Source organism: Lynx rufus, unplaced genomic scaffold, assembly GCF_022079265.1.
Source record: "Lynx rufus isolate CCGP_SWC_20201006 ecotype Redwood Valley unplaced genomic scaffold, mLynRuf1.p SCAF_24, whole genome shotgun sequence".
Lineage (NCBI taxonomy): Eukaryota > Metazoa > Chordata > Mammalia > Carnivora > Felidae > Lynx > Lynx rufus.
Window position 1 is genome coordinate 17,883,838 of NW_025814839.1, and position 27,816 is coordinate 17,911,653.

Here is a 27,816-nt window from a genome sequence, read left to right on the forward strand (position 1 = left end):
CACCACCTGCGGTGTCTCAGCTATGATTCCCAAAGGTTTCTGGGAAGGGCAGGCTGGTACTCAAGGAAGGACTACGAATCCCAGCAAGCAGTTCGAGACTCGAAGTCACAGGAGGAGGAGGAGCTCGGAGCCGTCGGGCCCTGCGGAGCCAGGTACCCTCTTTGGCAGTACGTCGAGGGGCGAGTCTTAAGTCTTCTTTACTCCACGGGAGGACGTGGGCTCTTCTTTCTAAGTCCCTGCCCTCCGCAGTGGGCCGCACCACTTAACGGAATGGGGAGTGAATAAAAGGGCCAGAGGGCTTCGCTGCCCAGGTACCTGGCTCATCTCAGCCTGTCACCTTTGTTAGCCCCGTGTCTAGGCCTAGAGTTGGAGTCCTTGTCAAAAGTTGGGTCCTGGGGCTTGGATTTCTTTACCCGGCCTCCGGGGAAGGGGCGGTTCTGCATATGCTTCCTGTTCCCCTCAAGCCCGGTAGAACCCTGGCCTGGAAAGGGGAGGTCTGGAGACCACTCATTACTTCTTGGGAATAGAAATAGCAGGGGCTTTGGAGTGCCCTTCGACTGATGTTTTGTGAGCCCTGCCCTAGGCCATGTGCCGGGGACTTAATGGGTGAATAAGTCCCTGCTCTCGTGGAGGGCTTGTGTGTGACAGATGGGGAGGTGCGGTAACCACAAACAAGTAATACTTTAAAAAGCAAAAGACAGGTTGATTGAGGAGAGTCTGGTGGTACTATTTTAACCAGGGTGCCTAGGGTGACACTTAACCAGGGACCTGAATGAATAGAAGTCCCATCAAACAGGAAAAGTTTGGTGCGAAGGACTTGAGGCTGCGGCAGTCCTGGAGTACTTGAGGGAAGGCAGTTGGGCGGACTGTGAAGAGGTGGGCTTGGGTCAGCTCATATGTGTCCTTCTAACCCGTAGTAAGGAGTCTTATTTCTCTTTCTAATTGCTCTAGGAAGCCACTGAAGGGTTTTAAGCTGGGATGTGACTTGATCCAATTTACATTTTAATGTCATCATTCTGGCTGCTCTTTGGAGAGCACATAGAAGAGGGGAAGTTACCGGGTTGGGTCAGTTGGGACAGGATGGTAATTTGGGATATGGATTAGAGTAATGATCAGATCTGGGATGTATTTGGGGAGGTAGGACAGACAGAACAAGCTTTCAGATGCATGTAGGGGCTGCAGGAAAGAGGAATGGAGAATGACATCTCTTAAATTTTGATCTCAACAACTAAAAATCCACAAGGATGACCTTAAATTCTCTTTGGCCATGTTTGGTTTGAGCTGCCCCTTAGTGGAGATGCCAGGAGGCCAAAGGGGATTTGGATCTGAGTTCAAAGGAGAGGCCTAAGCATCGGCATCAGCAGAGGTACTGAAAACCAGGGATTAGAGGCCTGGGTCTGCCTCTGACTTGGAAAAGTAACAGGAATGCCTCACTGGGTATTGGGAAGAAAAACGTGAAAAGCTCCACAGCATGATGAATTAACCTTAATTAGGGTGATTTTCTATTTGAAAAGCATCCTGGTTGCTCCTTGGGGTGGAAAGTTGTGAAGCTTCTAGGAAAGAGTACTTATGTCTTGCTAACAACAAATCTGGCTGGTGGGAAGTTCAGGGGATGGAAGGATTATTTTAAGTGGAATGGGTAGGAAAGACAACAGGGAGTTAAGGTGTGGCTTGTTTTAATTTACTTTACTTTAATTTTATTTTATTGTCTTTTTAGTTAATTCTCATTTTTGGAGCAACAGTTTTGAAATACTTAATTTTCTTTAAGCCATTTACTTCAACTTAGAAATTATTTTATACATAACTATAGAAAAATAAGAAAAATGACCTTCACTTTTCCTTTGATGTTTGAACTCAAGTTGAACTGAATTCCTTAAATTCCTTCAAACAGCCCTTTTAACAGCTTAATTACATTCCCTTACACATTTATTTCACTTGTAAATTTAATATGTTTGATTTCCTCTTTAAGTACTTCAGATATATAGCCTAACAAGTATAATTTCCCAAGAATTTCCAAAACATTACCAGAAAATCTAATAAATTAAGCTTACAAACATAATGAATTTCAAGTTCTTATAAATAGTTCAATACTTTTAACAGACTTAGATTCTTTTATGTCACTGGTTCTCAGTCTGGGAAGCTGAAAAAAAAAATTTAGGTGCCATGTGACAAGAAATTAACATATGGGGGGCACCCTTAGTAGCTTTCACAGCACTCCAGCTGATTCTAATATACAGCCAGTGTTTCCAACCATTGCTAACCTCTCAATTTGAAATCAGAAATCTAGTATCAATTACCTAACTATATATTTTAACTTCTTTATTTTTTTAAGTTTTATTTATTTATTTTTGAGGGAGAGAGACAGACACACACACACACACACACACACACACACACACACACACGTCAGGGAGGCACAGAGAGAGAGAGAAAGAGGAGTGAGAGAGAATCCCAAGCAGACTCCACACTGCCACTAACTGAGCTGGCCAGGTGCCCCAGTATATTTCTCAATTCTTGACTTCTGTATGTTAAGTTGGAATTGCAATGTTTTTCTGTCATATACTCAACATGTCTAGCTCTTTTCAATGTTATAGATATTTTTACTTTTTTTATTAAAAAAATTTTTTGTAGTGTTTATTTTATTTATTTTGAGAGAGAGAGAACAAGCAAGTAGGGGACGGGCAGAGAGAGAAGGAAAGAGAGGATCCCAAGCAGGCTCTGGACTGTCAGTGCAGAGCCTGATGCAGGGCTCGAACCCATGAACTGTGAGATCATGACCCAAGATGAAATCAAGAGTCCAAATGCTTAATGGTCTAAGCCACCCAGGCGCCCCAATGTTATAGATACTTTTAAATACCAAGTATACACTGATTATTACTAAACCTAGGTCGGGAACAGTGAGTTTGATTTATTTTATTTATTTTATTATTTATTTATTTACTATTTTATATTTATAAATTTACTTATTTATTTTTATTTATTTATTTTATACAGTGAGTTTGATTTATTTTACTACCTCTATTTTAAATTTTTTTTTTCAACGTTTATTTATTTTTTTTGGGACAGAGAGAGACAGAGCATGAACGGGGGAGGGGCAGAGAGAGAGGGAGACACAGAATCGGAAACAGGCTCCAGGCTCTGAGCCATCAGCCCAGAGCCTGACGCGGGGCTCGAACTCACGGACCGTGAGATTGTGACCTGGCTGAAGTCGGACGCTTAACCGACTGCGCCACCCAGGCGCCCCATACTACCTCTATTTTAAATTCTAAACTTACCTGGAGCGTGACAGGATACTTAAATAGTAAGAAAACAGCTTTATCTATCCTAATGAATTGTGTTTAGCATTCCAATCATGTTGGGTTTACCATTTTAGTGAGCTGAGGTTATTTTTATAATCAGACTGATTTCTGACTGGGACAAGAATCCAGGGATTGTGTCTACTCAGAGTGACTGTCCCCAGCAGAGGCTGCCTTTGGAATGCAGGGAATAGAGAGGTCGATGAGCTGGAGAAGCTTGTTCCCCCAGGCTTTGTTTCTTTTTTTTCTTTAAGTTTTGTTTGTTTGTTTTGAGAGAGAGAAAGAGAGAGTAAGAGAGAGAGAGCACATATGCACATAAGGGGGGAAGGGGGTGGGGGAGGTGGGGGCAGAGAGAGAAATCCGAAGCAGGCTCTGCACTGTCAGCATGGATCCCAATGCGGGGCTCAATCTTAGGAACTTTGACATCATGACCTGAGCTGAAATCAGGAGTCATCAAATGCTCAACCGACTGAGCCACCCAGGTGCTCCCCTTCCAGGCTTTGTTTCTTAGGGGGTACTAGACTCGCTGATTAAAATGCAGATTTCTGGGGGTGCCTGGGTGGCTCAGTCAGTTAAGCGTCCGACTTTGGCCCAGGCTATGATCTCACGGTTTGTGAGTTCAAGCCCCGCGTCAGGCTCTGTGCTGACAGCTCAGAGACTGGAGCCTGCTTCGGATTTTGTGTCTCCTCTCTCTCTGCCCCTCCCCAACTTGTGCTCTGTCTCTCTATATCTCTCAAAAAATAAATAAATGTAAAAAAAAAAATTTTAATTAAAAAAATAAAATGCAGATTTCTGGGCCCCTCTCCAGATCTGCTGAGTCTGAAATCCTGGAGATCTGACAGAGGAGACTTCATTTGTATTAAGCTCCGCACCAGGAGCCATGGAAAATCTTGAGCAGGAGTCCTTTTAAGAGGGTTGATCTGATGCTGCCCAGGGTGGGGTGAACTGAAGAGGCTGGATCAGGTACTAGGAGGTGAGAACTGACTTGGGCAGCAGTGATGGTGGTGACAGGAGGGAGGCAGAGGCAGTTCTGAGTCTGCGTTTCTGGTTCAGAAGCCTCATTCATACTATTTTTACCTTTCCTATTTGGAAGCTCTGGCCTCCTGGGACCTGTAACTATCTGATGAGAAACTGTGTCTCCAGCCTACAGCTCCCTGGAGCCCAGATTCTGGTTTAACCAGCCTGTGCTGGGCCAGGTCTGCTTGGAATCAGAATGCCTTCAGCCTTCAGCCAGGGACTGAGGGTAAGATCTACTGTAGATCTTTTTTTTTTTTTTTTTTTTTTTTTTTTTGCTTATTTATTTATTTTTGAGAGAGAGAGAGAGAGAGGGAGGCCAGGAATCCCAAGCAGACCCCCTGCTCTTAGCACAGAGCCTGCCTGATGCAGGACTCCATCTCACGAACCGTGAGATCATACATGACCTTAGCCTAAATCAAGAGTTGGACACTCAAACGGAATTTTTTGAGAAAATTTAACAGTACACACTAAATGTAGAAACTTAGAAAAATAGAAAAACACAAAGCAGGAAAAAAAATTCTGCACATAATCCTTTTATCCAGATATAACCACAATAAATATTTTGTGTCTGCTCTAGTGTGTGTGTGTGTGTGTGTGTGTGTGTGTGTGTTGGGGCAAGAGGTAAAAAAAAGGGTATCATATTGGACAAACTGTTGTGATAATGAGCGATTTTTTGTTTAGCTATATGGAGTGAATATTTGTCCATGCGAGGGAATAGTCTCCTTTGACTTGTTTTTTTTTCCTCTGACTTGATTTTTAATGGCTGTGTGGTAGTGCATTGAACAGATGTGGCTCATACCCTACTCTTGATGGTTGCCAGCTATGGGATCCCTCTGTCCATTTTTTGTTTTGTTTTGTTTTGTTTTTAGGGTAAGATGAGGATAACAGGCTTTGTGCATCATGTCATTGAACCCCCAGTTTCCCTATCGGGGAAACTGAGCAGCATACATGCGCATAGTAAGCAATGAACTGTCAGCTGTTCTTACTGTTGGACATTTAGATTTCACTTTTAGGGCAAACTACACTGCAGTGGCCATTTTGGTACCTAGATCTTTGAGATCATCTCTGATCATTTGCTTGGAGGAATTACCTGTTGGATGTAGGTGCCCTCCTTGGTGCCCTCTGGCACACAGCTTCTTACCTACTGCTGTTACTAGGGGCACATCTGTTGGCCATCCCAGCATGTACTCAGTACACTGTCTTGTGAGAGCAGGGACTCTGTGTTGTGAGATGTGAACCTGAGTCTGGCAGAGAAGAAATGTTTGTTTAGTGAATAAATGACAGAAAAGGGAACCAGAGAACTCGAGGGTTATGCCTGTGTCAGGAGATTGGCTCCTTTGACTCCACTCAGGATATTTTGGGACATGGGGCACTTTATGCCTGTGGTCTTCACATATTTTAAAGTAATTTAGTTTTTTCATTTGTTTATTTCACTGTATTAGTTAGCTATTGCTGCATAACAGATTACCCCAAAACTTAGCAACCTAACACAATAAATATCTCATACAGTTAGTTTCTCAGGGTCAAGAATTTGGGGGGCGCCTGGGTGGCTCAGTCAGTTAAGCATCTGACTCTTGATTTCAGCTCAGGTCATGGTCTCGCAGTTCGTGGGTTTGAGCCCCACATCGAGCTCTGCACTGGACAGCACAACTTGTTGGGATTCTCTCTCTCTTCTCTCTTTCTCTGCCCCTCCCCCTGCACTTGCTGTCTCACCTTCAGAATGAATAAATGAATAAACTTTAAAAAAAGTTATTAAATAAAAGAATTTGGGAGTGCAGGTGCAGCTGGCTGATTCATTCGGAGGAGCAAGTGACTCTTGATCTCAGGGTTGTGAGTTCAAGTCCACACTGGGGGTATATAGCTTACTTAAAAAAAAAAAAAAGGAATCATATTTTAAAAAGAAAGAATTTGGGACTGGTTTAGCTGGGTAGTTCTGGCTCAGAGCTCCCACTAAGTGGCAGTCAAGCTATCTGCACTCATCTGAAGGCTTGACTGGGCTGGAGGATCCACTTCTAAGCTTACTCACATGGCTGTCAGCAGAAGGTCTTAGTTCCTTACCACATGGGCCTCCGCGGGGGGGTTGTTCACAATATGGCAGCTGGCTTCCCCCAGAGTAAGTGATCAGAGAAAGAGGCACCAGGATGGAAGGCATATTGTCTTACACCTGATTTTGGAAGTAAATACCATCTTGTCTATTCTCTTAGTGACACAGACCAATCCTGATAAGATTGGGAGTGAACAACACAAAGTGCAAACCCCAGGAGATGGGGGCCACCGAGGCTGGCTGCCACATCTACAAATGTGTATTGAGCACCATTGACATGCCAGGCACTATGCTAAGCGCCTAGTAACCATGATTTAATCCTCATAGTAATCTTATAGAATCATATTATTACTCCCGTCAACCGGATGAGGCCCAGAGTGAGTAGTTTGCTGAAAGTTTCACAACCTAGAAGTGGCAGGGATGAGATTCAGATCTAGGTTGAATGATTAGAGTAAGGATTGGCACGGGTAGTCTGTGTGACTTTGGGCAAGCTCTCGCCCTCTCTGTTCTTCAGTCCATCATCTACCTTAGACCAGCATTTCTCTGAGCATGGTCTGTGGACTACACATCAGAGCTGCCTTAGATCCTGGTCCTGGCCCAGACCTGCCAAGTTAGAAATTGTTGTGGGTGGGGCCACCACTGCCGTATAGTGCCGGAGGTATGATGATTTATGCACCTTACCCCAGGGGGTGGAACACATAAACGAGGTCAGGATAAGAGAGGTGTATGGTTGCTACTAAGCACTGAGGGGTCTGAGAGAGACCCCTAACATAATGGGGCTCCTATCAGGGAAGACATCTGGATCTTCCTGGCACTTCTGTTGGAGTTGGGTTCTGAGTGGGTAGTCTGTGGGCCACCCCCACAGGCAGCTCTGATGCCATCGACTCCAGACGGCAGGCATATGTGGCACTGGGACATTGCTGTGCTCCTAGTGGGCGTGCGATAAAGCTGTCCTCTGGCTGCTGTTTATTGTTTACCTGGGGTCTGGCGGTGCCATAATTAGAAGAAATGACAGGTGAGCTTGAGGGCAGCATGTGGTGAGCACAAGTCCTAGATAATTATTACAGTGCGCATCCCAGCCCTTGGCTACGGCCGAGCTGTTGGCTTATTTTAGCCTTGTGCCAAAGACAGCTCTGTACCTGAGACGCACACAATGAAAGAAACCAAGAATATCAATGAAGCACAAATGTCTGCCCCATGACAGCCTCACAGCAGAGCAGTGGGCTGGGAAGAGAGAGGGTTCGGGGCTCCACCAGACCCCAGGGGGATTGCTGGCTCTGGCTCTCCACGCCTTGGCTGTGGGGTGTCAGCACATGGCTTCACGGCGTCATGGTGAGGTCTCCCCAAGAGGGTGTGTGGGGGTCCTCAGCGCTGCTGGCCCTCCTGTAGCACTCAGGTTGATGAGAAATTGTTATCAGTGTCTCTCCCAGTCTTGGCTCAGAGCAAATTGGGAGTATTTCTGAATGTGTGTCCTCATCTGTGAAATGGACACCTTGATGTCATCTGTTGAGCATGAAATAAGAGAATGAAAGCCAAGTGCCTAGCATGCAGGAATGTGATGCTATCTTCCCTCACCCCATCCCACCCCCATTCTCTTTTCTTCGCTCTGCCCACAGTGTCTCCACTAGTAGGTGATCTTTTCCTTGAGCCCAGAAGACTGAAGTCAGGCACCACAGGATGGCCAGGTGTGCTTTAAGTCAGCAGAGCAGGGCTCTCTGTTGGAGACAGAAGTCCTGCGGGGAGGGCAGTGGTGGCAGCGAGAGATCTGTTTTGGGGACCTAATGTGTCCTTTTTCTGTATCCCTCCTCGTCCTGGTCCCTAGATCCAGACTTGAGGAGAAGAAGGTCTGGGAACTGTAGGTGAACAGAGGGTGATAGGCCTCGGATTCTGCAGGCTGCTCCTTGGCTCATTCTGCAAGCAATTGTGTGTGCGAAGCCCTGTTCCGGGTGCTGGGGTGCAGCAGGACAGACCGAACTCTCTGCCCTCAGGGAGCCTGTATTCTAGTGGGGAGGCAAGCACACGTGACAGTAAGTCAGCATGTGAGGGGAGACGAGCTGCAGAAAACAGCAAGTTGTAAGGGGGGCGGAAGTACCTGCGGCTGCCACTTTGGCTGCAGTTTTCGATCTGGTGGTCAAGGTAGGCTCACCAGGAGAGCAAGGGAGTGAGCCGCCTGTGTGGTCATAGTACCAGCAGTCACAGCCTCCATTCTTTGAGCACTAACTATATGGTAGGCATCCTTATATACTCCTGCCTTGGTCAATCCAGTGTAGCAGTGGGGTCCCTATTTTATAGCTGAGGATATATGCAGGAAGATGAAGTAACTTTCTAGAGGTCACCTAGCTGATCAGTGGCAGAGCTGGGATTCAAACCCACACCTGTGGGCTGTCCCACTAGCCTTGCCTGCTGCCCCTTGGCCATGAGGAGCCATCTTGTCACCTGGTGAAGCCCCCGGGAGCCAGCAGATGCTGTTGCAAACATGGACCTGGTCCCTGAGAGTGGGCCGGTGGCACAGCCTGTGGGGTAGAGCTGGATGGTTTTGTACTGCAGGCAGGGCCCTGCTCTCATGCTGCCGAGTGCGCCAGCCTCAGAGGATGAGGATGAATCACGGCGGAGAGGGCCAGCTTAGTCAGCACCCCATGCTGGTGTCTGGGCGCCATCAGAGGTGTCCAGCTGTCTCCACCCCCCTTCCCTGACCTCCCACTCAGGGCTGCCAAGTGTGGTGGTGCAGGCTGTGCCTTGTGCAAGGACACCTGGCTGAGGAGTGAGTCGGAGTGAAATACGCTCTGTTTGCCAAGTTGCCAAACACGCTCTGGCAGGGCACCGTATCTGTTTAGAGGATTCTGTGCCTGCACCTTTTCGAGGTGTTCCAAGGCACTAAAGAGGGACGCAGTTGGGTCAGGAGCTCCAGAAGTTCACACCTGGCTGATGCCTGGGCGAGGTCACCTTGCTGAAGCCCAGCTCCTGCCCAGGAACAGGGCCTCTGCCTCCGTGGGGACAGGCTTGTTAGGTAGGTGGGAAGCACTGGCTCCCCTGGAACTGGTCTGCCTCTAGGTGTCTAGATGTCTCAAGACATCCAGGTTTAAATCCAGGTGCCACTGCTTTCTAATTCTGTGAATTCTGTCACCTAGCAGAGCTGGGACTAGAGTGCAGGATCCACTGACCCGTGCTGGACAGCCAAGCACTTCCTCTGTGCCAGATGCAGGGTGGGCAGGGGAAGGAAGGCATGGGTGGACAGCACTGCCTCTGTGGCTCTCCTCCATGATTTGTGCATGTGGGAGAGAAGGGGAAATGTGAACACACACACACATACCCGTAGAAACAGTCCACTCCTGAGGGGCTCATCATTAGACTTCAGGGAGGCTTTCCTAGCAGGTGCAAGTATGGGCACTGTGAGACCTGTTCTGCCTTTCCCAGAAGTGTGACCTGGGACACCCCACAGCACCTCTCTGAGCCTCAATCGTCTCTTTCACAAATGCGATTATAATACGTACCATTTAGACTTTGAAGGGGCCATATGGTCCCAGGGATACAGTGAATGATTCATAAAGGAGAGCCGTCAGTAGTATGATTTTATGGGGAGGAGACTTTTCTAAGTGATTAGGAGTGTGGGCTCTAGATCCATCCTACCTGGATTCTAAACCCAGCTTGGGGTTACTGGGTGGCTCAGCTGATTAAGTGTCCGACTCTTGGTTTTAGCTCAGGTCATGATCTCATGGTTTCGTGAGTTCGAGCCCCGTGTCGGGCTCCGCTGACAGTGTAGAGCCTGTTTGCGATTCTCTCTCTGCCCCTCCCTCACTTGTGTGCCTGTCTCTCAAAATAAATAAATAAACTTTAAAAAATAAATAAACCCAGCTTGGCTGCTTTCCAGTATTGTGACCTTGGCTAGGTCACTTCACTTCTTGGAGCCTCAGTGCCATCATCTGAAAAAGTGTAATGGGTCCTACCTTACAGTTTGTTCTGTGCACTAAATGAGATGATGCATTATAAAGCTTTCAGCCTAGTGCCAGCCCGTGGTAGGTGCTCAATAAATCAAATAGTAGGTAACTTTTATTGAGCACTTGCTCAGTGCTGGACATTATTAGTGTCATTTGTATTTCTATTACTCTTTTATTAACAATTCATTTGCATTAGCAAACGTCTGTGTCCTGCTCCCAAGCAATCAGCTAACCTGTCAGACCCCTGCCTCACATTCCTGCAGTGAAAGTAGAGGCCTAGAGAGGTCCAAGGTCACACGACTGGCTTCTCAGTGCCCTGCGTGATTTTGTCCAGCTAAGTCTGCCGCAGAGCCACCATTCCATCTCAGTTTCCCGGAGGGACACCTCCCCAGCCCATTACTCTCCAGAGCCAACAGCTCCTCAGAGCTTCAAGCTTCGTGAATGGCTTGGTTAAGCACTCGGCCGTTAAACGTTCATCTCTTACAATTTCAATCCAATTCCTATAAGTTTATTGGCAAGACGGGGTGTATTAGAGCTGCCAAATTTAATATATCAAGTCCGTGTGTCTGGGATGCGGTTTCTCAGCCGTAATAGGAGAAGAGAGGTTTTATACGTTTTCATTTTGAATGACTGTCTGTTCCTGATCCCATTACAGCCCTTGACTTAATGGCTGCTGTCCCTGTCAGCCGCAGGAACAGCCTTCTCCATCGACCCACCTGGCTCCTGGACAGTCCAGGGGCTTGTTTGTCTCTGTCTCTCTCCCTCTTCTCTTCTTCCCAAGATACATGCCCCCAATCCATCTGCCCTGTGGTCAGGTCCCAGCTGTATCTTTAATTTGCCAAGTCCTGGGAGTTGGCTGTGGGCTGCTTGGGGAAGTCACTCTCCTTCTTCCTCTGGCACTCAGGAACCTGCTTTGGGAAATGAGAAATCTGACTATAGGACCTGAAGGGCAAGGGGCTGGTCTGGGCTCAGCCTTTGTGATCCCACTTGACAGCCCAGAGTGGACCCATTCATCCTCTGGTCTTTCGGCAGCAAACTGGGGGACCAGGGCCAAGGGCTGGCCCTGACACTCATAGATTTGCCTCCTGCCTATGGCTGTGGGTCTCCCGGGTCAGGTGTGGCAGCTGTGGTCACTATGACTGAGGGGTCTTCAGTCTTAAGGCTGAGACATTCTCATGTCCCTCTCTGATTGACCTGCCCTCTGAGAGTTTAGCTAATCTCTTGGGAAGCTGTTTGCATTTCTGCCTGAGCTCTCTGGCTTCTGTAAGCTTTGAGCTGGCTGTGGAAGTGAGGATACCCAGCAGTGGGATTTTAGGGCACTTGGCTTCACCTTCTGCTTACCGGCTGTGTGACCTTGGACAGATCACTTCCTTTCTCTGAACCTCAGTCGTCCCATAAGGAATATGGGAATTAATCCACTTATTCCTCAACTATTGGTTGCCTACTCTGTACTGTGCACCACTTTGGGTACTGGGGCTCAGCAGTGAACAAAACAAAGATATCCCTGCCCGCCTGGATTTATATTTCTGTTGGGAGAAAAAGATAATAAACATAACAAGTAACTTATTACTTCAAAGGTGATAAAAATGAAGCAGGGAATGGGGAAAGCTAAGTAGAGTGTTCTGCAATTTTAAATAAAGCTGTCACAGGAGATTACTGAGAAGACAGTATTAGAGTGAAGGTTGAAGAAATCAAGTGAGCAAGGAAGGAATCTGAGGAAGAGCATCCAGGCAGAGGGACCAGCAGGTGCAAATGCGAGAGGTGGCGGAGTGCCTGGAGTGTGGGAGCGGAGGAGCAGAGATGAGGCTGATGTGGCCAGATTGGAGGAGAGGGGAGAGAGGAAGTCAGAGTGGAGTAGGGGCAGGGGCAGTGGCCAGAGGGTATAAGGTGTGGTTCTCCCACGCAGCTGCATATGAGAACTCCCTGGGGAGTTTTACAAACGTGCCTGATGCCTGGGTCTCCCCCTCTCCCTGCACTGAGGTTCCACTGTCCCTGGCCTGGGCATCAGATTTCTTAACAGATCCCTCTGAAATGAGGCCTTCTCAACCCGTAATCAGTAATCATTACAGTAATGATTGGCCTGTGTGGTTCCTCATGGGCTGTCCTGGGGTTGAAAATGAGGGTTTGTGTATATAGAGCCTTCCTCACACTGGCCCTCAGGGAGTGCTGGTTTGGTGTGGTGCACTTTGGGCCTTAGTGTGTGGCGTTTCCTCCATACTCCTGACTGAGTGCTTTGTGGCTTCCCAGACAGTATCTGGCGGAGGTGGCCATGGGGAAGCATTACTTCTGTGACTACTGCAACCGCTCCTTCCAGGACAACCTCCACAACCGCAAGAAGCACCTGAATGGGCTACAGCACCTCAAGGCCAAGAAGGTCTGGTATGACATGTTTCGAGGTGAGTGGCAACTGACCGGGCAGCTGGGCCATTGGAAGCCAGCTCTCAGATCTTTCCGGTTGTCAGACAAGGAAGTACCGTGTGCCAGTGACAGTCTCCACAGCCTAGGTTGGCTCTTTGAATGGCAAAAGAGAGGAAGTTGGGCCCCTAGGGGCAGATGGGCCCTCCAAGGGGCAGTCTGGAATGTGAGCTGCTTCCCCCAGTAATCTTGACTGAGGGCTCCAGTCTGCCAGCCTCTGGGGATACTGTGGCCAGGAAGGAGGCTGTTTCAAGGAGGTGATGTTTGAGCCAACAGCTGGAAAGATAGGGAAAAGCCAGCCACAAAGCCACACCATTTTGGGCAGAGGGCATGCAGAAGCAGGTGGCCAAGAGCAAAGCACCAGGTGCTCTTGGTGCAGAGGAGAGGGGATATGGCTAAACACAGGGGGAGAGGAGGGTGGTAGGGACTGAGGCTGGTGACAGGGCAGGGACCAGATTGTGCCGGCCTGTGGAGGCCACAGTAGGAAGGGTGGTTTGTCCCTAGGGCAAAGGTGGAGGGCAGCCTTTGAAGGGCACCAGGCAGTGGCCAACATGACCAGACCTACAGTTGACAATGATGACTGTCTGCTGCGTGGGGTGCAGTAAATAGCTGTTGAATGACTGGCTGACTGGATGAATAATCGGCTGCCGGAGCCAGGGCTTTTCCGGGAAAGGCTTCTTAGAGCAGGTGCTACCAAAGCAAATGAGCTCAGGCCATAAGCACCTAGCACAGGGCCTGGAACCTTCGAGGTACTCGCTTCAGGGAAGCTGCTGCTGCTGCTGCTGCTCTACTGTCATCAGAACAGACAGGGAGCTTGGCAGTGGGGTGGAGGTGGGCCAGGAGCTTCTAGAATGAGCTGGGGCAGGGCTGATGCTTCAGTATTTGGGGAGCAGGATTCCCAGAGCAGAAGGAAGGAGATGAGTCTCAGCAGTTGAGAAGGGAGAAGTGGAGACAAGGTTTCCTGGTCTGAGACTCAGAATTTACAAGAAGGGAGTGAGCATTTATGGAGTGCCTGCTGCATGCCAGGTACCATTTGTGGTTTGTCATTTGCTTTATCAGTAATCCTCTAAGGCAGATCTCCACCCTTCAAGTTAGGATCACCTGGAGACCTTGAATAAAAAACCGCTGGTCACCTGACCCCATCCTCAGAGGCAGGTTTGAGGTGGGGCCTTGGCACATTATTTTCAGATCTCTCAGACTCTCATTTCAGATGAGGAAGCTGAGGCTCAGAGGCTTGGGTGAGAGAGGGTGGCCAGGCTGCTCAGCAGGCCAGGCATGGCTGAGGTCGCAAGGGGCTGGGAGTGGGGGCGGAGGGGAAATCAGCGCCAGAGGTGTCTCCTGGGTGCCTGGGAGGCCTCTGACTCTGGTGTCAGGCAAAGGATCCCTGTGCTCCAAATCCAGTGGGGACTGCTATCTGGCATGGAGCCAGGTTTCAAGATTACCTTGGTGTTTCCTCTTAGCCCCAGATTCTTAGCTGGGAACAGGTGGGACTTTGGGTCTAGGGCTGATTGGCAGAGGCTATTGTATTACATAAAGGAAAGATGAAAGAGTGGGTATCATAAGCCCCTTCGCAGGAGTCCTGTATTCCTAGTGTCTTCTCTCATCCCCAGGCACATTCTGTCCCTTGAACAGCTCTGCAAGGGAGGCTGCATGGGGGGGGGGGGTCCCCACTTAAAGGTGTTGATTTCAAGATCCAGAGTGGTGGATTACTCACCCCGGGGTCCACAAGTTGGCCCATGAGCTCTTTCCACTTAAAGGGGCTTCCCCAGGGCTCCCGCTTACCTGAGCAAACTGCACAGCACAGACTTTGGGGAGGCACGTGACGCCCCAGCCTGGGCTAGGACTCAACGTTCACTTAGCCCCCAGCTCCATGGCCTTAGACAAGTCCCCTAATCCCCCAGAGGGGCTAACCATCCTTCTGCCATGGCCAGGACAAATATGAGTCCTGGAGCTAAGCTGACTGGCTGTCAGTCCCAAGGTGTCACTCCCAGTGTGGCCCTAAAGCTGCCATGTGTAAAACGGCCCTAACAACAGTACCCACCTCCCAGGGATGTGACAGGGACTCAGTATATTTCATACATGACTGTGTGGCCTGGAAGGGTTCACTCAGTAGGAACAATGTTTATGGGACCACAAAAGGATTGGCCTCAGGCCCTTTATCTCCTGGACTCATCTATTCAGACAGTGCTCAGTGAACACTTAGCATGTTCTCTCTGAGGCAGGCTCTGAAGACTTCCAGGTTAATAAGACAGGACCCCTCTCCTAAGCAGCCTCACTCCCAGTTACAGCAGTGTGTTCTGGGCAGAACCCCTGTCTTGTGCAGGCCTCCATGCCCTGCCCGCCTCTCCCTCCAAGCTCCAGCCACCCTGGCCATTGCAGGTACTGTCCTGTCTGTGGGCATGTCTTTCCTGCTATTGTCCTGCCCTCAGCCTAGCCCTTCCATCCCAGAACTCAACTCAGGCAGAGCGTCCTCAGGGATGCCCTCCCCACCCCCTAGGCAAGGTGAGGTCATTTGGCTGAATGCTGGCTTCTCCCGTTTATGTCCCCCACGGCTTAGTGTGACTGTTGAACTGGAAGGGAGGAGCAGGTCTGACTTACTGTCCACTAAATCCCCATCCTGGCATGGCGCCTGGCGCACAGGACCAGCTCGGTAAATGTTTGTTAGATGAATATCTTAGTGAACGAGCAAACAAACACCAGGCACCAAGGTGGCTGTTAATTTTGGGAGATGAAGCAAGAAGGACCAAGGGGGTCAGATCACAAGGAGCCTTGAATGCTGGGTGGAGGAGCATGCCTTCTTTATGCGGGCCCTGGGCTAGGGTTCTCAGCCCTGGGTGCCCTTCAGAGTCACCAAGGAGCTTTTAACAATTTTCATGCTCTCCCCCTCAGATGAGTTAAAGCAGAACCTGAGAAGGATGGGCCTCAGGATTATTTATTTTATTTTAAGAAGAATTTTATTTTTTTAATGTTTTATTTATTTTTGAGAGAGTACAAGCAGGGGAGAGACAGAGACGGGGACAGAGGATCCTAAGCAGGTTCTGTGCTGACAGCAGCACGCCCAACGTGAGGCTTGAATTCAAGAACTGCGAAATCATAACTTGAGTAGAAGTTAGACACTTCACTGACTGGGCCACGCAGGTGCCCCAGAGAAGAAACCTTTTTTTTAATGTTTATTTTTGAGAAAGAGAAAGAAAGAGAGAAAGAGAGAGAGAACACGAGCAGGGGAGGGGCAGAGAGAAAGGGGGAAGAGAATCTGAAGCAGGCTCCATGCTGACAGCAGCGAGCCTGATGTGGGGCTCGAAGTCACGAACCATGAGATCATGACCTGAGGCAAAGTTGGACACTTAACCAACTGAACCACCCAGGCGCCTCGGAAGAAACTTTTTAAAGTTGTTTATTTATTTATTTTGAGAGAGAGGAAAAGAGACCGTGTGCTCAGGGGAGAGGCAGAGAGAGAGGGAAAGAGAGAATACCAGGCTCTGACAGTGCAGAGCCCTGTTGGGCTCAATCTCACAGACTGTAAGATCATGACCTACGCTGAAGTCAGGAGTTGGACTCTTTACCAACTGAGCCACCCATGCGCCCTGGGATCCATGTATTTTTAATGTTTATTTATTTTTGAGAGAGAGAGACAGACAGACTGCGAGTAGCGGAGGGGCAGAGAGAGGGGGAGACGCAGAACCCGAAGCAGGCTTCAGGCTCTGAGCTGTCAGCACAGAGCCCAATGCCGGGCTTAAACCCACGAATGGCGAGATCATGACCTGAGCTGAAGTTGGACACTTAACTGACTGAGCCACCCAGGCACCCCAGGATCCACATATTTTAAAAGCTGCCTGATGATTCTCCCATGTGGCTGGGGTCAAGAACCACCAGCCAGAGACTGGGCAGCCTGGAACTTTTCTCCCACAGTGAGTCTCCCAGCCAGGGCGCCCTGGCTAAGATGCAGGCTCAGACCCCCCACTCAAGCTCAGCTGTCCTACCTCTGGGACATGGGGGCAGGACCAGGCAATGTTCACATCAGCTGGGTGAGCTGAGTCTGACAGGCCCAGTGCTGACAGATAGACACCCTCTATCCTGCTGGCCCCACCCAGACCACTCTGCCAGGCCACCCCTGGAGTGAGTCCTTTGATAACCAACTCCTGACCCCAGAGGCCCACCCCTCCCAGCTGCCTTGCCCTCAGGAAGAGGGAGGGAGAAGCTCCTATCAGAGTTGGCCCTTACCCAGCCACCAGGAGATCACATGGGAAAGGGCAGGGGCCTTAGAGTCACATGCCAGGGTTAAACCGGGCACTGCCACTTCCTGACTGTGTGCCCTTTCCCCTGTTTGAACTTCAGTTTTTCCCTCTGCAAAATGGGGATGGTAGCACTATGCAGTGGGTTTGTGAGGAGGACATGAAAGAAGAACTGCCACCGTTTGTTGAGCGTCCATGACAGAGGTTCTGAGCCCTGGCTGCATGTTAGTGTCACCTGGGGAGTGTGATGCCGAAGCCACTTCCAGCCCCACATTCCTGGCAATTCTAATGTGCCATGAGGGTTGGGAATCATCGGCCACCTCTGCCAAGTGCTCTGCATCCATTACTTTATTCAATTTTCACAGCAGCCCTACAGGGGAGAATTTTCCTCCCATTTTGCATATGAGGAAACAGAGACTTGGGGAGATTAAGCAGCTTGCCTCTGGACTCGGAAACCCATTGGTCTTTCCTTTACTCCAGCAGCCTCTAGAAAAGACACCAACAGGGAAAGTGCCCAGCCCAGGCCTCCAGGGCAACATCAGGGCCTCTGAGTCAGGGCATCTTCCTGTCTTACTCACAGATTTTGACCGATTGGTTCCTTACCTACAAAGAAGCACACGAAACTTAAACCATAAATATATGATAAAAATAAAGGGGGAAAAGTTGGAGGAAACCAGGGTTAAGGTTCATATCCAGAAAGATTGCTGTGAAGTCCCTTTGAGGCCGGCAGCTGGTCTGGCTCTGAGAGCCCGCAGGTCTCAGGTATAACAAGGGAGCAGAGAGTGACCTGCTGCAGCGTGGCTGTGGAGGGATGCCTGAGCCCCGGGGCTTACTGGTGGGCTACCTGGACACCAGGAATTTTTTTAGTTTTCTATTATTGTAGATTCACAGGAAGTTACAAAGACAGTATGGACAGTGTAGGGTACCAGGATTTTAAAAAACTAAACTAAACTGCCCAGGTGATTCCATTGTTTGGTCAAAGCCAGAACCTCAGACCTAAAACTTGGTTCTTGCCTTTGGCTGGGTCTGGGAGGGGTTGAGGTCACCTGAAGCTCAGATGCTTCTGCCCAGCATCCCCACCTGTGGTCATCCCCAACTGTGGTTGTCTCTTTCTACACTCCTCTGTGGATGGGAACTGTTTCCTTTTCTGATCTCGGTGCCTCTGTGCAACTGGAGTCTGAACCCGGCTCCTCTCTCCTCGCAGATGCAGCTGCCATCTTGCTAGATGAACAGAACAAGCGGCCGTGTAGGAAGTTTCTGCTGACAGGTAAAGTGTTCTACTCAGTTCAGGTCCCTCCAGGGACCAGCATGCCCTGTCTGGCCTGCTTGGACCTCTGCGGAGCCTCTCCCCTTCCCCAGCCACTATCCTACACCCATTTTGTGGTCTCAGTGCATCAGCCAGCTGGTCAGTTGAGACCTTCCCAGGGGTTGTGCCTTAGGACTTCCAGGGCCTAGTCTTCAGCACTTCAGACATAGAATGTGATTTTATCGGCCCACTCAGAACAAGCAAGTGCTGGGAGATTGCGAGTAAATCTAGGAGACACTGATGGGTGTGATTGATTGGCTGATTAAGTTAGTCTGGGAGTCCAACCTCCTGCTCCCACCCTCCCAGCAGGCAGGCCTGGAGACAGATGGTAACAGGTCTGAGGAGAAGGTTCAGAATTAGAACCAAGGGTGCTAAGTGTTGATTTGACTGCTCAATACCCAGCTAATAAAGATACATATAGTTCAAAGAGATCAAACAAACAAACAAAAAAAGCCCTCAGTAAACAAAGGAACCAAGTGCAAATGAAAATAAAGGTAGGAAAAATAAGACAGAGCCCAGAGAATGATTAGTTTCCTCCATGCTTGCTTTGAGTTTCTGTATATTTTCTGAGGATTTGGCCCTGAGCTTCCTAGCAGCCAAGGCGAGGAGGGGAACCATGGTAATTAACATGGTATGTAGCACTGGGGAGAGGTACTGCTGTCAGCCTAAGGAAGCCAGGTGTATGGCCACACTCCCCTCAGGAGACAGTGCGACCCCTAGGATGGTCACTAGGCCTGCAGATCAGGGCCTTTCCCCACAGACTTCACCTTGACGTGAAAATGCCACTGGTAGGTTATGCTGGCTTAAGAGACCTCCAGTCTCCTGTTATTTTGAGACATATTTTGGTCTGCCGGTTAAGATTTGGAAAGCCACACTGGGCTTTGGTACCTCCTTGGCAAAGCTGCCATTAAAGCCTTTCTGGCGAGCAGTCCAGCCGCTCCTGCAAGCCAGATGGGCAGGTGGGCACCAAGCAGAGGGCACAGCATGTACAGTGGCCTGGATTGGGGAAAGAAAGCATGACTCTTTCAGGGGCCCACCCATGGTTTGTTGAGGCTGGGGAACAGAGGCTTGGGGCCAGGGCAGTGGTGACAGTAGAAAGCCTGCAGAGGTTTGTGCAGCCCAATCACAGAAGGCTTCAGGATTTGATTCCCAACGGGCTTGTTCTGGCTGCTTGTGTGGGCGGGGCCAAAGAGATTCCAAGTTTTTCTCTGGAGGCGGAGTTGCTACTCTATAGACTCTAAAGCCTCACACCTAAAACTCTGATGGCCCCTCAGCCCTTGGAGGGAGCTCTTCCAAGCCGTGAGTAACTCTGTCTTCCCTGTCTTCTGTTGCAGGCCAGTGTGACTTTGGCTCCAACTGCAGATTTTCCCACATGTCAGAGAGAGATCTGCAAGAGCTGAGTATCCAGGTGGAGGGTGTGTTTTGGCGGGGTCCCTGGGTTGGAGAGGGGTGCAGTCTGCTGGGGGGATGCCAGATCTGAGGCCCAGGAACCTGCCCAGTGTCTCCCCACCTCCTCCTCTTTTGTGGACACCGTGTGGGATAAGCTGAGAGCTGCCTAGGTGATGGGGTGGAGGTCAGGAACTGCCTCCAAACCGCCCCAGGCATGAGTGGAAAAAGAACAGGGGAACTCCCATTTGTGTTCCTGCTGGGTCTAAAGTGACATATGGGGCTTCCTGTCCTGGAGCCCTGACGGGGGTGCCTCAGCCTCATCTGGACCCTGCTGGGTGCTCATTTGTGTGTATCATCCCCCCTTCCTTCCATCAGGCAGCACCTGTCTCCAGCCCTTACTCAGCACCAGGCAGATCCCCTACCTCATCCTGGGGACAAAGGGATAAAGACGACACCTTCCCCACCCTCAGAATTCTCAGGCCCGGTGGCTCCAGGGAAGAACAAGTGTAGCTTCCCCTGGAAATTGCCACATCTGTCTTTGGGAAATTCACTTGTCACTTCTCCAGTTAGAGAACAAGGACATTTCCATTGAGATGGTTTATTTCGATCTTCTGATGAAGCCCCCACTGAACAGATAGAGAAACTGAAGCTAGCGTAGGGCAGAAGGCCCTCACGTGAGCCCCCAGCAGGTTAGAGGCCAACTCTAGTCTCCTTGGGTGCTGCTGCTCACTCTTCCCTCTGTCCAGGAAGCTTCAGGGCAGCCAGTGAGTGTCCGAGGCAGCCTGGCCTTTGCCCTCGTCCCCAGTGGGACTCTGCTCCCCTCTGACCAGTCATACTCTGCAGGCCCTGCCCTGGGGAGCTGATGGCACTGTGGCCACAGCCCTGGCACAAACACAGGGTTTCCAGGAGCTTTCCCAGGGCAGAAGTGAGGCCCCATCGGCCTCGCCAGCGAGTCCTGGCAGTGGTGGTATCTCCAGCTCTTCACTGGCCTAGGCTCTCGGGGAACAATTGGCCCGTGGCAAGGAGAGCATAGGCCAGTGGGCCTGGAGCTGGAGACGATGCCTGGTGGAGACCCGGATGGGAGAAGCCCCAGGGGGCTGGGAACAGACGAGTGCCCTGTGACCTTGGCACATGGCTAACCCTCTTGGAGGCAGTGTCCTGGTGTGTCTAGGTGTAGAGGCGAAGTGAGATGAAGCGTGTGCAGTGCTAGCCCAGGCCTTGGGCCCCCTCGTTGGTCCACGAGTAGGATTGTTTTCCTCCAGCGCCAGGCTTCATCCCAAGTCCTCCCAGAGACCCTGACCCTTCTCACACCCAGCTTGTTTGAACCATTGGCTCAATTTTAATTCAGTGAGCAAAGGTTCTTACAGGACATTTTATGAAAAGAAAAACCAGGAAAACTGAGGCGCCTTCCCCTGCCCAGGGTCAGAGAGACCCACAAGGGGCAGAGCCAAGATTCAAACCCAGCTTTGCCCTGTTCTGCAGCCCATGTTGCCTCCCTGATCCCGGGTTTGGGCCCCTTCTGAGGACAGGCTCTCTACATACTTTATCCTGTGTCCAGCTGCAAAAAGCTTGGGAGGCGCCCATGTTTTATCTCCACTTGATGAGGAAGCAGAGTGAGGCCCAGAGGAGCAAGCCTAGGAAGGTGGCAGCAAGGTGGGGACAGCGCAGCCTGTGCTGCACTCCTCAGGAGGTTCTGACTGCTTTGTGGGAGGGTGGGGTTCAGGAGGGGGTGGATGTGCCCCTCACTTGCCTCTCTCTCCCTATCCCCACAGAAGAGAGGCGGGCCAGGGAGTGGCCACTAGATGTCGTCGAGCTCCCTGAGGGCCATCTGGAAGACTGGTTGGAAAAGAGAGCAAAGCGGTTGAGCTCAGCCCCAAGCAGCAGGTACAGGACCTGTGGGTCCCCTCCTCCTATCCCCTCTGGGAGAGTACCCTAGCCAGCCTGCCCTGACCAGCAGCTGAGCAGTCTCCATGAACCGTCCCAGTCCAGGGACCAGACATGGACGCCCCCAAAGAACTCCCCAAGGGAGGGGCCACACTGGGGCTTTTGGGGACTTGTTTAAAGGTTCTTGTTCCTCGACCTCATCCTCCTGCCTTAGTGGCTCCTCCCTTAATTGGTGTCTATGCTGGCTGGTGGGGAGGCAGGTGGCTAAGCCGACTTGACTCAACATCACCAAGTCCATTGCCAGAGGGAGGGGCCTGATTGTGGTTACTGAGGCCCCAGTATGCCAGTCACTGCGCTCTCTTTCTTCTCCAGGACCCCAGACCCTGCAGATGGGGAAGTGCGGCTCACAGGAGGGTGTGACTTGCCTAAAGGCACACAGCTGAGAGGCAGAGCTGGGAATACATAGAGATGTGACTGGCTCACTGCCATTGCCTCACTCCTCCTTGAGGAGGAGGCTGGGGTGGGTCGGCCCAGCTGCTGCCTGGGTCTGGCACTCAATATGTTCAGAAGTGGGTGGAGCACCCTGAGTCGGGGGCCCTCAGGTGTATGCTGTCCCAGGGCTCCTGGGCTCTCCTACCAGGTGTTGAAGGAGACAGAGGGGAGGAAGGGGGCTAACAGATGTGCTTGTGAGTTGCCTGTGACGTTGTAGTTTCCTGCACTGGGCTGCCTCATTTTGCCTATCTTGCAATGGGGCTTCAGACCCAATTGTCTCTGTGGTGTGGTCTCCTGCAACAGTGGCCTGGCCTGGGCTGAGGGAGCCTGGTTGGACAGTAGGGAGTGAGGCCTTCTCTCCAGGCTCCGCCAGGAGGTGGAGGCTAAGCTTCTTGTCTTCTCTGTGCCCCGATGAAAAGAACTTTTTGTTAAACTATTTTATTTTATTTTATTTTTTTAATTTTTTTTCAACGTTTTTTATTTATTTTTGGGACAGAGAGAGACAGAGCATGAACGGGGGAGGGACAGAGAGAGAGAGGGAGACACAGAATTGGAAACAGTCTCCAGGCTCCGAGCCATCAGCCCAGAGCCCGACGCGGGGCTCGAACTCACGGACCGCGAGATCGTGACCTGGCTGAAGTCGGACGCTCAACCGACTGCGCCACCCAGGCGCCCCTGTTAAACTATTTTAAAATTAACTTTTAGTTGTTTTTTAACTTTGTTTTAAATCTGTGTTGGTTTTGTCCCCCACCTTAAAACAACATAGTACAGACGTGACTAATTTGTTGGATGGAGTGTGATGTCCTTCCCTTCTGGTCCTGTCTGAGGTGGTTGTGATTTTGGTCAGGGGAGCACCCTGTTTGGGACTGGTCCGGGAATCCATGTCCTGAGCCCCAGGCTCCACCAGCTGATGTGTCAGAGTGCTGGGGCTGGTTGGAGGCACCCAGAGAGCTCCAAGGCCTTCTCCGCTCTTCTACTGCTTGGACCTGGCCACCCGTGGGTCTCAGCAATCTGCTCTGACTTGGTGGCCCTCTGTTGGGAGTGAGCACCAGAGGCCTGGGCACCTCCTGAGCATTTCCAAGGGCCCAAGGAGACCCAGTGCCTGGGCTGGCTTGAGCACAGGCATGGGGTAGAGGTGGGTGCTCAGAAGTCCCTCCCTGGGGACAGATGTGTCCCACTGCTGTCCAGTGCAGGAGCCTGTGACCATGACACTCAGAGGACTGGGGGTTGAGACGGAGAAACTGAGGCTGAATAACGGGCCTAGAGTCTCAGGTAGAGGTGGTGACCACATGATAATTGGGTGTGTTGGTGCTGTGGTGCACCTGGCCTTTGGCCCTGGGCATTTAGGGGGATTGGTGCCCCTAGTTTATGGCTGAGGAATCTCAACCTCTCCAGGAGCTTGTGACTGTCCTGGTCACATACCTGCTATCTCTCTCAACTGACACTTGAGAGAGAACTTAGGCCTCTCTTGGTCTAGTACCTGGGCTACCTCTGTCACCATGTTTATGGCTGGCCGAGGGGCCCTGTCAGCTGGAGGTTTGGAGTGGTAGTGGCAGTAGCCAGCTGCTGGGATGGCAGTAGTGATTTCTGGAACAGAGCCTCCAACTAGGGACCACCCAAGACTCTATGGAGTCTCAACCTTGTCCCTTGTGCCCCTCACCCTCTGGCCACGCAACCTGGCCCCATCCAGAGGACCTGCTTTTCCCAGCCACCACTTGTTCTCTGTGCCCGTGTACCTTTCCACCTGCCTCCTGAGGGTTCAGAGCCAAAATGAATTGTTCTGGGCAGAGCAGGCCTGTCCGGCCTTGAGAAAAAGGTTGTTGGAAGGGAAGTGACCATTTATTATTACTTCTGCTATCACTGCTTCGGTCTTTGTAAGCCCTCTTCTGTAGTGTCTCATGAAAAATAATGCCCTTATCCCACAGCCCCTGGTTTTGGGGTCTGTTCCTCCACTCACAGCCCCACCCTACAGGGTCAGGGGGGATGGATTCAAGCCCCCGGGTGGCCTTGTTCTGTTCTCTGAGTCTCTTACCCTGGAGGCAGCCCTGCAGAAAGTTCCCTCTGTGCCTTTCATCCACCCCAGCTTTCCTGATGGCCACAGCAGCCCATCCTGCCTTCCCACCTCTCCTCTGCTCATCCGCTCCATCCTCCACACGACAGCCCCAGCCAGTTTCTAAAACACTCCCTGACCTGGCCCCGACCCTGACCCCTGCACCTCAGAGATTCTGGACTCTGCAGCCCGGCTCAACAGACCCCGGGGAACTTCCCTGCCACCTCCCCAGCCCTTGGGGTCACCTTCTCACCTCTCCCATCTGGCCTCTGTCAGTCTCACTGGATGCTCGGCGGCTTCTTGGATGGTATTTTCGTGCACCTTGTAAATGCTATTTCATCTGCCTGGAACTGCCTCCCCACTTCTGCCTGGCAAAGTCAGACTCATTCTTCAAGCTTTAGCTAAGACATCCCCCCTGACACGGCCCTGAGCTCACATTGTTGTCATTTGGGCTTGGCGCAGGCTCAGGACATGTTGACTGCATGTGAGCATTTGGGGAGCAGGGTCCCTGGCCCCGAGGACTATTCCCTAGATGTGTTGTGGGCCCCTTGTGGAGACGAGTCTGATGGCTCTGCTTCTCTGGGTGTCTGTTTTCTCCCCTGAGGCACAGGGTGAAGATGGCTGCCTGGTCCACGTACGTGGGGCCACCCAGACTCGAGGGCCCCAACCCCACAGGCTGAGCAAAGCCTTTGAGGTAAACCAGGCCAACCCTCCTCTTAAGGGCACACTGTGCCATCCCCCTCAGCAGACTGACCCTGAGGGATCTGCCAAGAGCAGACAGTGGCAGGAGGGAGAGGCAGGCCTCAGACACACAGACTAATCCCCCGGCAAGGCCAGTGCTTGTCCCTGTTTTCCATTGTTGGCTCTTCAGATCGTGATTTTATCCCTTTTAATCTCCCTTTTTGCACCCCTCTCTGGGCTGACGCTACTGTTCGGCCCAGGTGCCTCCCTAAGACTCTTTTCTTCTGATCAGAACCATGGCTGGGAAAAAGCAAAAGACAGTTGCTCCTGTCCTTGTGCTGGGGGCAAACAGGCCACTAGAGAGGCCACGAGCAGTCTTGTGCACCTCAGTGTCCCTGTGTTGCAGGGCTGAAGGGGTGTGCCCCAAGGGCTCAGTGACCCAAGGAATGTGTCTGTGTCTGAGCACACAAAAGGGGTACTCTCATCCTGGTGGGAGGCCTCAGCTGCCCAGGAATCTGCCCCATCTTCTAGAGAAGGGTCTGAGGTTCATGGGAAGGGGCTCTCCAGGATCACACCCTCCCCGCGGAGAATTGCATTCACCTTAACCCTGTGGGAAGTCTGGGGTTGGCTGGCAGCTGGGCTCTCCCTTCTGACAACTGCGGAGCCTCCCCCACTCCCACCCTTCTCTGCGGCTGGTGGAGTTTATGAAGTCTCCCCAATGTCATAAATCATCCCAGGAGCTGCTTTCTGCGCTCTCCAGCAGGCAGCAGGCAGCTAAGCAGGGGATTTCCCTGGCCTGAAGTCTTCAAGTCAGCTCTGTAAGGCGGGTCAGGCCCCGAGAGGGGCAGGCTGGGTGGCTGCAGTGAGGCAAACTCCCGGGGCTCCTGACCCCAGCCCCCACTCCGCCTCGGAGGCCTGAGCCCTCTCCAAACCTTTCAGAGGGCCCAGGACTTTCCCTTTCTGCAGAGGGCCGGCCACTGGCTCCGAGCCTGCTGGAGGTGCCAGGGCATCACCTCCACTGAAAGCTGGGTCTGCAGATTGGGGGGCAGTGTCTGGAGCCCACGAATATGTTGCCCATTAGCCCCTAATCCCCTGATCCCAGACTCTGTCACTTGGGCATGTGACTGACTCTGTGTACTTCAGTTACCTCATCCATAAAATGGGGTTCACATGAGGATGCTTGAAGTTTCTCTAGACATTGGTGTCTGGCCCAGAGTAGTGCCTAGTCAGTAAGAGCACCCAGCATTGCTCTTTGTCATCAGCAGACATTCACTGAGTGGCCTTCTGGGGCCAGGCCTGGCTCTGGGCACAGGGGGCGGGGGGAGGCAGATGGAGCCCAGCCCTACCCCTTGGTCTCTTCCATCTGAGAGCTCCAGTCCCACAGGGGAGACTTGAGCTCCCAGGTGAGTTTAAAGTGCCCCATAGCCCGAGAGGGGCAGTGCAGCCCTGGAGTAGCAGACGGAGTGGGAATTAAGTCCAGAAGCACTGGAATGTGGGACAGTTGGTGGAGGGAAGCTGCCTCCCTTGGGACAGAGTGGCCCCCAGCTGAGCACCCAGGGTGGATGCTTCAGATAGGCCCTGGGTTCCCAGGTGGCCTCCAGGGTGGTGGGCCTTCAGGGGAAGGAGAGTGAGTAGCATGAGAAATGAGGCTTTTAAAAAAAAATTTTAGACAAGTATTTTTTTCTGATTTCAAAGGCTTGCGTGCTTGTAAAACTTTTCTTGAAAAGTATAAAGAAGTAAAAAAATCACCCATAACTACACCACGCAGATAGAACCACTGTTAACATTTTGCTGTGTCTTCCAGGGTTTTTTTTTTATGCATTTATATATGTTATATATCTTTAAACAAAAATAGTATCATGCTATATACATTATTTTATAAGCTGCTTTTTCTCTCTACTCACACAGTACATCATGATACCTTTCCTTATCAGTGCATATAAGTCTGCCTTAAAGTTTATGCAGGCTGCATAGCATTCTCTGCTGTGGACGTGCATATGTATTTAATCAATCCCCCACAGGTGGACACAGGTTATTTCCATTTCTTGTAGCTCAGTCTCTGCCCACAGCTCTGCTATTTCCTTGGGCTCCTTCCTAGAGGTGAGGTTGCTGGCTCAGAGGGTCTGCATGTTTTTGAGGCTCTGCCTTCCAGAAAGGTCATGCAAGCAGCTGACCTTTTCCATAGCTGGGGTCTTAAGGAGGGGGAGCTGGGGGAAGGTGCCCCAGCCTGGGCCTGGGCTGTGCCCCATTCTAATTCTCTGCCTTTCTCCTTCTCTCTAGGGCCGAGCCCATGAGAAACACCATCTTCCAGTACCCCATAGGCTGGCCACCAGTCCAGGAGCTGCCTCCATCCCTGCGGGCACCCCCACCCGGGGGGTGGCCCCTGCAGCCCAGCGTCCAGTGGGGCTGAGCCCCTCATCCTCATCTGACCCCCATCTGGTCAGCGTTTGTGTCAGTCACGAGAAAGATAAGGGCTCATACTGGGGACACCGAGGCCCGCTCCCGCTGCACGCTGTGGAGCCTCTGAAACCATTGGCTTGGCCTGGCTTGACTGAGGCCCCAGAGTCTCCCTACCAGGTACAGCCCTGGTCCTAGCTCTGCTCCAGGCAGCTCCACCCTCCCTCCCTCCCTCATGGGACATCTTGAGAAGATGGGTGAAAAAACTTCCTTCCGGATGTTTATAAAGAAAGTCTTTCACCATGGTGATGTGGCTTCCTCCTTGCCGGGCGCCCTCAGCTCTGTGCCCTGGCCCCTGGTTGGAGGACGGGCAGGACTGGAGTAGGTGACGTCCTCTGCAGGGCGATGAGTGCTTGCTGCCCGTCTCCCTGGAGGGCCGGCAGAGGCTCAGCACAGCTGCGCAGACAGTGCGCCAGTGTGGCTGTGATAAGTGACTCCGGGTGTGGGAGAGGAGCTCGAGGACCCAGTCTGCTGTCCCTGTCCCCATGTCTGCCCATGCTGAGCTGGTGCCCGAACGTGGGGCTTGGTGGGAGCTGTGTCTCTGGCCTAGATGGTGTAGAGAAGTTGGGGGCCCCAGGTGGACAGGCCCCGGACTTGGAGTGGCCTGGCTGAGCTTCC

At 51.4% G+C, this 27,816-nt stretch overlaps 1 protein-coding gene across 1 annotated transcript; it reads left to right on the top strand.

Moving 5' to 3' along the window:
• On the top strand, positions 1 to 27,443 carry ZMAT5 (zinc finger matrin-type 5). Its single transcript, XM_047088455.1, has 6 exons — positions 1 to 152; positions 12,540 to 12,688; positions 18,144 to 18,206; positions 19,580 to 19,660; positions 21,407 to 21,518; positions 27,022 to 27,443. Exons 2-6 carry the CDS (start codon positions 12,562 to 12,564, stop codon positions 27,149 to 27,151), a joined length of 513 nt encoding a protein of 170 aa, XP_046944411.1. The 5' UTR covers positions 1 to 152; positions 12,540 to 12,561; the 3' UTR covers positions 27,152 to 27,443.
• Positions 27,444 to 27,816: the final 373 nt, after the last annotated feature.

What these genes read in the sequence shown, in the direction of transcription:
- ZMAT5 (XM_047088455.1), top strand. Translation starts at nt 12,562, where the DNA reads ATGGGGAAGCATTACTTCTGTGACTACTGCAACCGCTCCTTCCAGGAC. An exon ending in GCTGAGTATCCAGGTGGAGG is followed by an intron (nt 19,661 to 21,406) that starts GTGTGTTTTGGC and finishes CTATCCCCACAG; the next exon opens with AAGAGAGGCGGGCCAGGGAG. An exon ending in AGCTCAGCCCCAAGCAGCAG is followed by an intron (nt 21,519 to 27,021) that starts GTACAGGACCTG and finishes CCTTCTCTCTAG; the next exon opens with GGCCGAGCCCATGAGAAACA.